General features: G+C 32.4%; 3 protein-coding genes across 3 annotated transcripts; 1 reads left to right on the top strand and 2 right to left on the bottom strand.

The window, feature by feature from the left end:
* Positions 1 to 727: 727 nt before the first annotated feature.
* Positions 728 to 8464, top strand: EIN_418070 (protein serine/threonine kinase, putative; the record flags this gene model as incomplete). Its single annotated transcript, XM_004254681.1, has 1 exon — positions 728 to 8464. The coding sequence occupies one exon, from the start codon at positions 728 to 730 to the stop codon at positions 8462 to 8464; it is 7737 nt and encodes a 2578-aa protein (XP_004254729.1).
* A 408-nt stretch (positions 8465 to 8872) lies between these two features.
* On the bottom strand, positions 8873 to 9577 carry EIN_418060 (hypothetical protein; the record flags this gene model as incomplete). Its single annotated transcript, XM_004254680.1, has 4 exons — positions 8873 to 8889; positions 8948 to 8973; positions 9062 to 9346; positions 9420 to 9577. The coding sequence occupies 4 exons, from the start codon at positions 9575 to 9577 to the stop codon at positions 8873 to 8875; spliced, it is 486 nt and encodes a 161-aa protein (XP_004254728.1).
* A 1313-nt stretch (positions 9578 to 10890) lies between these two features.
* On the bottom strand, positions 10891 to 11844 carry EIN_418050 (hypothetical protein; the record flags this gene model as incomplete). Its single annotated transcript, XM_004254679.1, has 1 exon — positions 10891 to 11844. The coding sequence occupies one exon, from the start codon at positions 11842 to 11844 to the stop codon at positions 10891 to 10893; it is 954 nt and encodes a 317-aa protein (XP_004254727.1).
* Between the last annotated feature and the right edge of the window lie 2352 nt (positions 11845 to 14196).

Below are 14196 nucleotides of genomic sequence, written 5' to 3'. Positions count from 1 at the left end.
ACCAAAAAAATATAAAAAAATATAATTTTGAATAAAACAACTTTTTATTGAAACAATTTTTTAGTTGGAACCACGAAAAGGCACATCAGTATTTTTGGCTAAAAAGATGGTGTTTTATGTGTAATTATTTAATGTATTAAAGGTCATATGGGGTAAATGCCGAATTTAACAAATAGTGTTTTGTTCCAATATATTTTTTTTACTTTTTTTTTGAAGGTTATAAAACTATAATTTTATGATATAAAAACTATATACAAACTACAATAACTGTAATGCTTCAATACTTTGTGAACCAAAAAACAAAAAGTACAACCTAAAAAAATTTGGTTTTTTAAAGTGTTTTATTTAGCCAGTTTTTGTCAACATAATTATTTAAGTAAATTTTCCCATTTATATAAGTTAAAAACGACTGGTTTATTCAAATAATAATAAGTTTGAGCAAAATTTAAGCGACACAATACTTCCAAAACACAAAAACTTTTCAAATTGATATCCAAATAATTTGTATTTTTAATTTCAAAAAGTTAAAATCGAAGAAATCGACAATTGTTTTGTAATTCGAATCGAATTAGAAAATTTTGTAAATACAATCGTTGGAGTACTGATAATTTCAATGGACGTTATTGTAACGCGAATTGTCATTTTTTTAACGTTGATTCCACTCGTATGTTCGCTCCAGTGGTGTTATTCTAATAACAAAATAGAGTGTTTTGCTGAGCAACCAAAAATGTGCTTTTCACATACTTTTGTGTATTCTAAGGGAATTTTATTTTTCCCAAATGAGACTTCTGTTGTTCTTCAATGTTCGGTACAAACAGACATTTTTCTTTCTATTAGTGAGACTCTCAAGACTCTTGACGTTGTTTTAAATAACTCAAATTTGATTTTCACAAACACAGAAATTCAGTACAATCATGTATATACCAAGTCATACTCTTTCACTCATAGTACACCCGACTCTATACTCGAAGTCTCCACACAAGACTTTATCGGTTCAATTTCTCGCATCAAAAGTCACATAAAGTCCGACAAATTGTGTTTTGGTGTGTACATTGAAAATTGTGAGAAGTGCCAATTCTTCTCTTCTTCGTGCTCGAAGTGTAAAGAAGGATATGGTGTTGCTCAATGTTCGACTGGTTCTCAATGTTTGCCACAAGACCAAGAGGGGTGTGTATTTACGTGCCGCCCATACAATTACTTAACAAAAGAGAATCAGTGTTGCCCAACACATTGCTCTGAACAACAATGTTCAACTACAACATCTGGCACGTGTACTAAATGTGAAGATGGATATACCCTTTTAAATTCTCTCTGTCAGAAATGCACTGATCTTCACTGTCAAACGTGTGACCCAAGTCACTTGGAGATCTGTCAAAAATGTGAGTCTGGATATTACTTAGACAATTTCATGTGTTACAAATGCAGTGAAAATTGTTTGAGTTGCACAACTTTAGACACTTGTGAAATGTGCAAAGAAAATCACATCTTCAATGCAGAAAAATGTGTCTATTGTGACCCCACGTGTGGAGGCAATTGTGATTTGACTACGAGTAATTGCAAGTCGTGTTTGAGTGGATATGTGTTTACCACCCCACTGTCTGAAAAGTGTGAAAGTTGTTCTTCTTTTGACTCAAACTGTCTGACTTGTTCGCCCGACTTTTCAAGAAATTGCTATATTTGTAATTCTGGATTTTACCCACTGATTTCGGGGAAGTGCACGTCCTGTGACGTTTCATGTAATTCGGCAAAGTGTAGTCAAACCAATGGAATCTGTTCTGAATGTGCAGCCTTGTACACCAAGAAAGAGTCAGAAAGTGTATCTTGTGAACTTTGTAGTTCTTATGATCCAAACTGCCAAAGTTGTTCAAAAACAGCACGAAAGTGTGAGACGTGTAATTTGGGGTATTACCCAGCTACTACGTCACCTTTTAAATGCAAGGAGTGTGATATAAGTTGTTCTAAAAAGTGTAGTACTACAACCGGATATTGCACTTCATGTTCTGATAATTACGTTTTGAGACTTTCAGACTCTATTACATGTGAATTGTGCTCGTCTTTTGATACAAACTGTGACAGATGTGCAACCGACTTTTCAAGAAAGTGCATTTTATGTAAAGAGGGGTACTATATTAACACTGCAACAAATCGATGTGTCCCGTGTGAAAGTAGTTGTTTAAAGTGTTCTAAAACGGATGGTATTTGCATTACTTGTAAATCGACGTATGTTCCCTTTGAAATGCCACAAAAGACGTGCCAGAGTTGCACTGACTTTGATTCAAAGTGTTCGAAATGTGCTGATAATTCGACTCGAATATGTACTGAGTGCAGCACTGGGTACTATCCTTCTCCACCAACACACAAGTGTGTGACTTGTCACTCGACATGTTCAACAGATTGTGATCCAATGACTGGGATATGCAAGTCGTGTAATAGTGGGTATGTGTTTACAAATCCAGCATCACTTCAGTGTATAGCTTGTCGGGAGTTTGATGATCATTGTTCGACCTGTGGTACTAACGGTCAACGGAAGTGCATTACATGTAACACTGGGTATTACCCTTTGTCTTCTGGTACATGCAAAACATGTGAAACAACTTGTAAAGCAAATCAATGTAGCAACACTACTGGAAATTGTAATAGTTGTATTGATGCATATGTTATTACATCACCAATCAGTCCCAATTGTGAAAGTTGTACAACGTATGACAAAAACTGCTTGATTTGTTCGACTACTTCACAAAGAAAATGCATTGAATGTAACACAAAGTATTACTTAAATACCGCGAGTGACTATAAGTGTCTTTCGTGCTCTTCTTCGTGTGGAAATGGGTGCGATAAAGTGACTGGAATATGTAATGGATGTGCTACAAATTACGTGCCAAAAACAACAATGGACAAAGAGTGTTTGTTATGTAGTTCGTTTGATAGTGCGTGTGTGACGTGCGTTTCCAATGAAAGAAAGTGCTCGCAGTGCACAACAAATTATTATCCAAGTCCAACTAATTTTATGTGTACAACATGTGATGCAACTTGTAACAAAAATTGTAATACGACAAATGGAGACTGTAAAGGATGTCTAGAAAATTACGTCTTTTCTACAGAAGACACCAAAAAGTGTGTGAGCTGCACTTCTATCGACTCGCATTGTTCAAAGTGCTCATCTACTTTTGAAAGGAAATGCACGACATGCATGTCTGGGTATTACCCGGACACTAATGGGGTGTGTACACCTTGCGATTCCACTTGTAAAACATGTGACGCAACAAATGGCGTTTGTATTGCTTGTAATGACGGGCGTGTCTTCACTTCTCCCAAGGGAAAAACATGTGAATTGTGTAACACAGTAATTGCCAATTGTGAGAGTTGTTCAGCTTCTTATGAAAGGACGTGTATTGCCTGTGTCACAGGGAAGTACCCCAGTAATAACATCTGCACCGATTGCAACCCAACTTGCACTGGGATGTGTCGTTCGAATAATGGATTTTGTGACACGTGTATTTCTGGGTATGTCATTACTTCTCCACTATCAACCACATGTGTAAATTGTAGTGTTTTTGATCCATTGTGTGATGAGTGCACTGGCGATAGTACCAGAACATGTAAAAGGTGCAAAGAGAACACATACTTGACATCTTCAAAAAATTGTCGAAATTGTGACACTTCATGCAACAATGTGTGTGACTCAACGACTGGCAAGTGTACTCAATGTAAATCAAATTACGTCTATTTGGAACCACTGGGTTTGACATGCCAAGAATGTTCTTCTTTTGATTCAAATTGTGAGACGTGTGCAACTGATTTTTCCAGAGTGTGTATTTCATGTAAAGCGGGCAGTTACTTAGTAAACGGAAGATGTCAAACGTGCGATTCAACTTGCAACAAACAGTGTGATAAAGTAACCGGTGCGTGTACTGGTTGTCTTTTTAATTACATTTACTCTTCAACTGATCCCAAAAAGTGTGTTATGTGTAAAGACTTAGATGACAACTGTAACACCTGTGCTTCTAATTTCTCACGAAATTGCATCTCTTGCACAAACAAGAAATACGCCTTAAACGGCAAATGTGTTAATTGTGTATTAAACGACACGTGTACCAACTGTGATGGGTCAAATGGAAATTGCGTAACTTGTCAAGACAATTACGTAGCAGTTGGTGGCGGGAGTAGTGCCTGTGAGAAGTGTTCCAGTTTTGACTCCAATTGTGCTACATGTGCTTCTGACACTTCACGAAAGTGTGTGAAATGCAATTCTGGGTATTATCCTAAGACAGTTGATGACTACAAGTGTAAAGCATGTGACACTACATGTGGTGGTCGTTGTAACACTGAAAATGGGTATTGCACTGGATGTAAAAATAATTACGTTTTAATAAACCCCTCCAGTTATACGTGTCAAAGTTGTACTTCGTTTGATTCAAATTGTTCTACTTGTTCTTTAGATTACTCAAGAAAGTGTTTAATATGTAAAACAGGTTATTATCCAGGAAGTGATGGTGTCTGTAAATTGTGTGATACATCATGTCAAGGCAAATGCTCAACAACAACTGGTATTTGCAGCAGTTGTAATGCCGGGTTTGTTGTTACCAACCCAGTCAGTGCAAAATGTATAACTTGCACCACTTTTGATTCAAATTGCATCACTTGTGCTTCTGATTATTCCCAAAAATGTGTTAAATGTAATATAAATCATTACCCGGATTCTACGAATGGATATAAATGCAGAGAGTGTGATTCATCATGTTCAGGACTGTGTAATACAGAGAATGGAAAGTGCTTTACGTGTCCTTCAAGTTATACACCAACAAATCCAGTGAGTTCAACATGCACATTGTGTTCGGATTTTGACTCCAATTGTCAGAAGTGTTCAACAATTGAAAGAAAGTGTGTTGAATGTAAACCAAACATGTATCCTTATTCAACAACAAGTGAGAAGAAGTGCATATCATGTGACAGTTCATGTAATGGACAATGTAATGTAACAACTGGAGAGTGTCTTGCATGTACCTCCAATTGCGTGTATAACCCAACAAACACTTCCAAGTGTGTCTCATGTGATGTTTTGCATTCAAATTGTGTAATTTGTTCGAGCACCTTTAAGAATGAAAAATGTATTACATGTAAAAACAAGTACTTCCTCGACCAGAACACGAACAATTGTAATTTGTGTAATGTTATCCCAAATTGTGACACTTGCAGTACAACAGAAAAGAAGTGTATTACATGTGTCCACCCCTATTATTTATCTGGAGGAGTTTGTAACACATGTGCAGTTGGTGAATTCAAAAATACAGAATCGTCGTGTGCGCAGTGTATTGATCGTATTGATAATTGCAAGTACTGTAATGCCACTTCTCTGAATGTGGCGAAATGTATTGAATGCTATGCACCATATGTTCCAGACACGAATGGTAGATGTGTGCTCTGTGCAGAAGGTACTTATTACAATACAAAGAAATGTGTGCCAATTAACTCCAATTGTGTGACTCAACTTAGTGAGGGTCGGTGTACTAAATGTGTAGAAATGGGATATATCACAAATGGAACGTGCGTGACTCCAACAACATGTTCATCGCCTAACACTATAACAACAACGTCTTGTGATTGCACTGAAATGATAGCAGTTGGTTCTCAGTGTCAACAACGCGTGGCTCATTGCAAATACGAGAAGGTATTTTCTGAGCACTCTGAGTGTCTTTCCTGTGACGATAATTACAATTTAATAGATGTGACTTGCCAAGTAGAGACCAATGGAAGTCTTATACAAAACACTGTTTACTTTGGCTGTCCAAATGGACAATTTTTAAGGAATGATAATACATGTCAAGAATGTCGAAATCTTGGGAGTGTATGTACTTTATATAATAATGTGTATTTCGACTATCTTTGCAAATCAACAAGTATTATCGACATCGAAGATTTTAAATGTACAGAAGACGCAAATTGTGCTCAAATAGCAAATAATTTGTGTGTCAAATGTTCACAACTTTCCACTGAAATTATCAAAGGAAAATGCTCAACTTGTAAAGTCGAAAAATGTGAGACGTGTAATGGAGGGACGTGCCAAAAGTGTGTTGATGGGTATTTGGTGTACTCTCCAACACAATGCGTTGCTGTTGAGAACGTCAATTGTCTTCGAGCCACTTCAGTTGGATGTGTCCAATGCGCTGATGGATTTTATCAAACGGATTCTGTTAATATAGAAGGAAAATATGACTACTGCCACTCTATTAATGCTGAAGAGAAGTGCAAACACAAAGATGTGAAACATGACAAGTGTATTGAGTGCACTGATTTGTACCAACTGAAAGACGGCGTTTGCAAAGAAAAATTTGATTCTATTCTCGAGGAGAATACAACAACTTTTGATATAACAGAATCCATTTTTAATGCAGAGAAAAATAAAAATGATACATCAAAGGGTGATGCAAAAACAGAAGAAAATAACACTGAAAATTGTTTAGAACGGACAAATAAGGGGTGTTTCCGTTGTGCAGACACTTATTATAATTCTGATGGAATTTGTCTCCCCTGTACCAAAAATTGCAAGAGTTGTTACAACGCCACGTATTGCACTAAATGTCCCGAGCAATATTATTTGAACTTAAACATGGAATGTCAAAGCTCAGGTCAACTTGCAATAACATGTAGTTTAACACTTCCGAATGGAGCTGGGTGTGCTATATGTAATGACGGTTACTACAAAGTGTCCAAAGACTGTTTAGAGTGTGATGGATCGTGTAAGACGTGTTTAATAAGTGATGAGTGCTCGAGTTGTAAAGACGACTATTTTGCTCTTCCTGAAGAGTCCAAATTGTGTTTTCCAAAGAGTAATTTAACTCATTGTGAAGAAGTCACTGGAACTGGTTGTAACAATTGTTCTGTTGGGTATTATTTAGAGAAAAGACGATGTCACAAGTGCATGGAACATTGTGAAAAATGCACAAGTCTTAATACGTGTAACATGTGTACATCTAAAGACTATGTATTGGTGGATTCTGTGTGTAAATTGTATTCAACAATCGAATTCTGTGTCTCAGCAGAAAACTCGAAGTGTACTTTATGTGAAGGATATCACGAACCTTCGGAAGACGGTGAATCATGTGTCAAAGCAGTGAATTATGGAGTTGTTGTAGGTATTCCAATTACTATAGTTATTCTATTACTTATAATAGCGTTAGTGGTAGTTCTGATAACACTACAAGTAATTAACAAACACAAGGAGAACAAGAAGACAAGAAACATCTGCACCTTTGTGATGGCGCGCTCGAACATTTCGATGACAAAATTGAACGACAATTTGGTCGCAAACAAATTAAAAATAAAATTTGATTTAGACGGGGAGGATCTCATTCCAGTTGACAAAGACACAAGAGACTTGATTTGTATTGGCAACACGTCCAGCCACAAAATCAAGTTACAATTTTCAGTGGTAGAAGGGTGCGACTATTATGAGATCCGAACGATCCCAGCCTTAGTAACACTGAAGAAAGGGGAAGCGTGTGAGTTTGAGCTTTACATCAAGCCGCTGTGTTGTTGTGAAATTAAAGAAGACATTATGGTGATCGCACTCGACATCCAAAGCGGTATTCAAACGACGCAGAAAATAACAGTCGAAACAATAACTGAAAATTCAACAAAACTGAATTACAGAGAACTCGAAGAAACTAAGAAACTTGGGGAAGGTTCTTTTGGGATTGTCTACAAAGGAAAGTACCGAGGAAACGATGTTGCTATTAAGAAGATGAAACAAACGAATGGCTCAGAAATCAAGAATGAGAACATCACGGAGTTTGAGAATGAAATTAAGATGATGGACAAGTTTCGAAGTGAGTTTATTATTCACTTCTATGGCGCCGTCTTTGTACCAAACAAGATCTGTATGGTCACTGAATTCGCTCAATTTGGAAGTTTAAACGACTTAATGAAACACAAAAATAAAAACGACGTGCCGCTTCATTTGCGAGTGAAAATTTGCTTAGACGCGGCTCGAGGAATTAGTTATTTACACAACAACGACATTTTACACAGAGACATTAAGCCAGACAATTTCTTGATTGTGTCGTTAGACCAGAATGTTAAAGTGAATGGCAAATTGACTGATTTTGGGTCATCAAGAAATGTCAATATGATGATGACTAACATGACATTCACTAAAGGTGTTGGTACTCCAACATATATGGCGCCTGAGGTTTTGAAGAAAGAGAAGTACAAGAAACCAGCTGATGTCTATTCCTTTGGAATCACTATGTTCGAGTGCTTCAAGTGGGGCGACTCGTATCCAAAGAGTGAATTCAAATTCCCTTGGAAGATCGCCGAGTTTGTGACGAATGGTAATAGACTTAAAAAACCTTTAGATATGCCGGAACATCTTTTTAATATCGTAGAAGATTGTTGGAAGGAGAAAATTAGGGAGAGGTGTACGATAGATAAAACTGTAGAAATGCTCCAAACCTATTTTAATTAATTTAATTTAGTTTCGAGATTATAGATGTGGTACTAAGGTTTCGACTCACTATTTTAATACTATTTGAATTAAAAAAACAAGTTTTTTTATTTATTATAAATTAATATTTTAAACGTTTTTTTTTTTAAAGTATTATTGTATTTTTAGTTTTTATAATTGTATAAAAATTATTTATTAATAGTTGAAACTATAGTCCTTGTCGAAACTCTGGTTCCACATCTGTAAATTCTTGTTTTTATCACTTTCTTTGATGTCTTTTATTAATAAATTAAAGATTTATTAAATTTATTTATAGAAAATCTTTTATAAAATTATTTCTCAATGGTTTATTTTATAAATTTTTAATTATAAAAACAACTATTACCAAACTCTTCTAAGATTTCAACAAACAAAAAATAAATTAAAGAATTACCGGTCTTTTTTCGCTGTTAATGAGTTTTCCATTACCTATAAAATGTGATGAGTGAAGTGGAAAAAACAAACATTCACTTTCGTCTTCAGGTAGTGCACTGGCAATGAGTTTTTCATTCAATAATAAAAAGTCATCAAATAGTAAAATTAATAGTTAAATGTTATTAATTTATAATAAAAACAAACGTATAACTCTCTGACTGAGAAAACCATCCCTTCACGCTATTTCCAATTTCGTCCCACATGGACTTCTGCTTTTTCTGCTGTTTTGAAGCGTGTTGAGATTGATCAAGTGGCTGGAGTGTTGGCTTTGTTTCAACCTTTTCTTTGTCTTGTTTCATCGCGGCAGACCTCATTTGAGAATCCTTCTCTAACTCAGTTAAGCTCTTCTTCCCGCCCATCGCGCGGTACATTCCCATCTCACGTTCTTGGATTTGCCTCGCAAGTTGCTCGTCACTGTCAACAGTTACTCTCTGTGTCAGCTCTTTACTATACAAATAGTTTCTTTTATTATAAAATATAGTTTAATTCTATTTGCACAAACTCCTTTTTCACACATTCTTGGTACGATAAAAGTGCGTCAATTGTATTCTCCATGTGCCCATTTTTGCCACGAAGTGTCTGTTCAATCACTTGTGGGTCAACGTCGGGGAACATTGATTTCAACTCCTCGAGACCTTCTTTCCACCCAATTGTTTGCATGTTGTCGTGTTTTTTTAGTTTTCATTAATTAAAATTTACACATTTTATAATATCATTTTAAAGTAAATAATTAATTTGTCTTTAGTATATCTTGTGCAATACCAAATTAGAATGAAACTAGAATTTATAATTTTATTATGGTTATGAATAGTACTTTGACTAAATTAATAATTAATTGTTGTCATATAACACACTTTTATAGTTTATTATTAGTAAACTATAATATTTAAAAACATTTTTTGTATTTATAAAATTTCAAAAAAATTAATCCAAAAAAAATTAATTTTTATGAAATAAAAAAAATAATTAAATATGTTTTTTTAAAACATAAGAAAATTCATTTGTTGTGTATATAAGCACTTAATATCAATGAACTAAATTCTGGTGTTTGAAAATGAAAAGTCTTGAGTTAATAAAATATTTTTTTATTTGTAAATATGTGTATTACAACGCACAGTTCAAAAGGAGAAACATATAAAAGTATACATATTTCAAAATTGCAAATAAAATTCAAATAAACTTGGTGTGTTTTAAGTATTAACACAAAAAGAATAAAAATTTCACATTGATATAGTTTTTCATTTTCGTTTTAATACAAAATTATTATATTATCATAATATAAGTAATAAAATTAGAATAAACCGATTGTTAGATTTTAAATTGAACTAAAACAACATGACATTGTTGTATTATACATAAACTATATCAATTCATAAGTAAACTTGATGTAAAAAATTATGTTATTAAATTATCATGTAAACTTTGTTTTTAAAGTTAAACAACATTACTTTATTTATTGATTTTCTACTGTTTTTTAAAATGAATTATTGGTAAAAATTTTAATGAATTTAACATTTTGGAAAACATTTAAAAAGGTATTTATTACTTTACACTTTTTTATAATTGAATTTTTTAAATTATTTTAAATTAGCAAAATTTAATGTGTAAAGAAATTTTTCATTTTGATTTGATTAAAAAACTGTTTATATAATTTTTAATAATATTTTTTTTTATAAATATAATAACTTAAATATATAAGTTTTGTATAACAAATCGTCACATTGACAAATATTGTCAATTAGAGTGTCCAACGAAACATAATAATTGAATTTAAATTTAATTCTTTTATATTACCATTAAATCCTCTATAAAAACAGGATGATAAATATAAAATCTTAACTTGATATTTTTTGGCAAGTTTAATTAAACACTTTTTTAAAACACAATACTCATCAATAAAACAATAACAATTAATTAAAAAATAGAAAACCAAATAAAACAATAAGACACACACATTTACAGACATTTTACACTCAAAAGACGCCATAATAAACAGCTTTTTTCAAAAATGACACTCTTTGTTGCAAAACTGAAATCGCTCCACTTTTTGTTGTGATGCCAAAACTCATCACCAAATATAACACATTGACACTCTCAACAACACGCTCGATACTACAAATGCCTTCTTTTGCTATCACACGAATGATTTCCATATCAAACACCAAAAACCCGCTGTTTCTCTCTTCTTCAACAAACGCACTTGAGCACCACACTTCACCACACATGATTTTGGTGTAACACATTCTCATGTGATCCACAAATAACCCATCATTGATCGTTTTGTTGTCTCGATGTGTATCAACGATTCTCTTCACCACACACTCCACACTGCTGACATTCATCTCGTCACAAATGTTCTTCTTCCACATCATAACACACGTCCCATAAGTTCTGATGTTGTTCAGAATTCTTCCACTTTCTGTTCTAATTTTCTTGTCACTCATTATTGGATGCACTTCTTTCAGTAACTCACACAGTGAACACATCACTTCTTTGTCTTCATCACTAACATGTTGTAACACACTTCCAAATTCATTGCTTTGTTCTTCTGTGATTGAATCGTCTGTCACATCATCTTTGTCATTCCCATAAAATACAGCACATGGAATCGGATGCGCCTCTGCACAATCTTTTGCAACTTCCTCTTCATACTTCAAAAGTGTCCCTTTCACTTCATCAACATCCCACAACCCTTCATACTTCGCTTGAAGCGCTCTCTCCGTCTTCTTCCCTTTGTTGTTCCGCGTCCGCCGAGTTCGTTTAAGTGTTGGCTTCGTTGCTATTTTTAATATCTCAATTTTATTGGAAACCCTTGTGGGCGTGTTTGAAGTTTGTGAATTGGTTATTGAACTCAAACTGGAACGTGTTGGGGTTGATGGTATAGTTTTGAAAGAAAAAACAGAAATGCTTGGTTCTTGCCCTTCCATTTAAAATTATAAGTTTTCAAAAATCCAAATTTAGTGTTTACTTATCGACGAATGAAATTTGTGAGTTTGTTTGTAAATAAATATTTTCAAGATTAAAAATTGAGTTTAAAACAGGGTTTCTATTTTTGTCAAAAAATGTTTTAATAGTGAAATGCTTTTTAATTGTTTTTAAAATATTTTTAGATCAAAGAGTTCGAGAAATGTATTATGAATATTTGGAAACAAGAAATCTATAAAGCAGTTTTATCTTAACATTGGATACCATAACATGTTCAAATATAAAGTGATTGGAATATAAAATAATTCATCTTTTCAATTATAAATATAATTCAGTTATTGTTTTATTCAGAGGTCTGTAATAATAAAAATTTATTATTCTAATCAATTCACTGAACAGTAAAACCTCCCAAGAGTGGGCGGGTGTGGTAATTTCGTTCTCTTAAGAGCAGGCATTTTAGCCAATCAAACCTTAATTACAACTCAATAGAGAATTCTATTTTTAGTTTCAGTTTGAAAATGCCCGCTCAAGTGAGGTTTTACCGTATTTAAAAATTGTCATTAATGGTTTCAGTTTTTCAATATTTTGTTTTTGATTTTATATTATAAATGTGATTTAAAAGTTTTAAATTGTAAAATACTTATTGTTGTTCAAACAAAAAAAATACAAAAAGGTACTTTTGAAAATAGACCTAACTAACTGAATAATATTAAATTTTATCCGTTCGATATTTTTTAATATATCAACTTTTTAAAATATAACTGAAAGTTTGGATTGTTTTTAAATGATAAAAACCCACTTCAACTTTTAAACCAATAAGTTTAAATGTACACTTCACAAAATACAAACATGTTATAATGTGAATTTATAATTATTAGTTTTTTGATTATTATGTTATTAAATAATTTGTGTTATAAATGCATATTATTATAAATTTTTCCATTGATCGAAAATATACATATGATTGTTATAAAAACACACAATATTGAAAGAAATAAGGTTGTTATTATCTGATTTTAAACAATTAAAAAAAACAACTTTTTTTAGATAAAAAATTGAATGATAAGAAAAGTCCAATTTAAAGAGTTGGCGTTTTAACACTAAAAAGGTATACAAAATGCGTTTTTGGGAAATGATGTTTAAGAATAACAAAAGTATTCGAAAATATAATGTTTTATAAAAATTTAAATAAAATAGTAAAAAACCTATAAAATTAAACTAGTCTTAGCTTAAAAAATTGAATGGCGGTTGAAGTCGGAACGGACACCTTTTTGTCCGCCCGATTTTACACGTTCAAATAATCCTGAAATTTGCTGCATTTGTTGCATTCTCCCCTTTAAATAATTATTCCCACAAATCGTCATTATTTCAAATTGTGAAACCTGTTGAGTCCGTTAAGCCACATTAAACTAAGGCTTTCTTTACTGTTGTTTTAAAATCATGACTCAGATTGTTAAATATTCTTTGTTTCGCTTCAACCACAAATTATTTTTCTTTTTTACCCAAAACTTTCTGCAAATCAATACCATTCGACATGTCATCGAACGTGTCATTAAGCCGTAAAATGGCTTTAGCAGCGTCAGAGAGTTCATTCATGTTGTCGTGGACTTTGTCTTTTACATTTATTATGAAAATGTATTTTTTTATAATTGAAGGTTTTTTATTACCACTATTAAAAATATTATAAAATTATTTAATACCTTAATATTATTTTTTTATAGTTCAATTATAGTAAATATAGTTTATGTTGTAAATTAAAAGATCATTTAAAGTTCTATAAGAAAAAATCAAAAAGGCGGACAAAAATATGTCTTTTTTGCCAATTAAGTGTTAAGACAAAAACCAACAACAATAGTAATATCAAGTTGTTTTAAATTTTGATTTGCCAAAAAAAATACTTATAAAAATTCCACTTTTTGAAAGTTTAAAATAACATTTTTTATTGTTTAATTGTGACCAATACACTAAAACAATTTAATACATTTGAATTTGTTTTTATAACCATATTTAAAGCTATAATACAGTTAATTATTTTTCATTTTATTAACGTGATTAAAAATAAATATTAAAGTCTGTTTTCTATTTAACGATATTGTATTTTTACTATTATTTATAATAACAGTATTATAATTTATAATAAAAATAAAGTGGTTTTTCTAAAAAATGGTTTGTATTTTATTTTTTTGTTCTTTTTTTTTAAAGTGTGCTAAAAATAATAAAAAATAAAATGGCTAAATAACTGAAAAATTTATAAAGCCAAAACGAAGAATCTGTTGGTCTTGAAATGTGAATACGACGAAATAAATTATGTCAACCAGGTTATTCAAAATAAATAAAATGTCATATTAGATAAA

The sequence above is a fragment of the Entamoeba invadens genome (assembly GCF_000330505.1).
Source record: "Entamoeba invadens IP1 unplaced genomic scaffold scaff_1105074724939, whole genome shotgun sequence".
Taxonomy (NCBI): domain Eukaryota; phylum Evosea; order Mastigamoebida; family Endamoebidae; genus Entamoeba; species Entamoeba invadens.
Note: the sequence above shows the minus strand (reverse complement) of the source record. Positions and strands in the feature narration are given on the sequence as shown.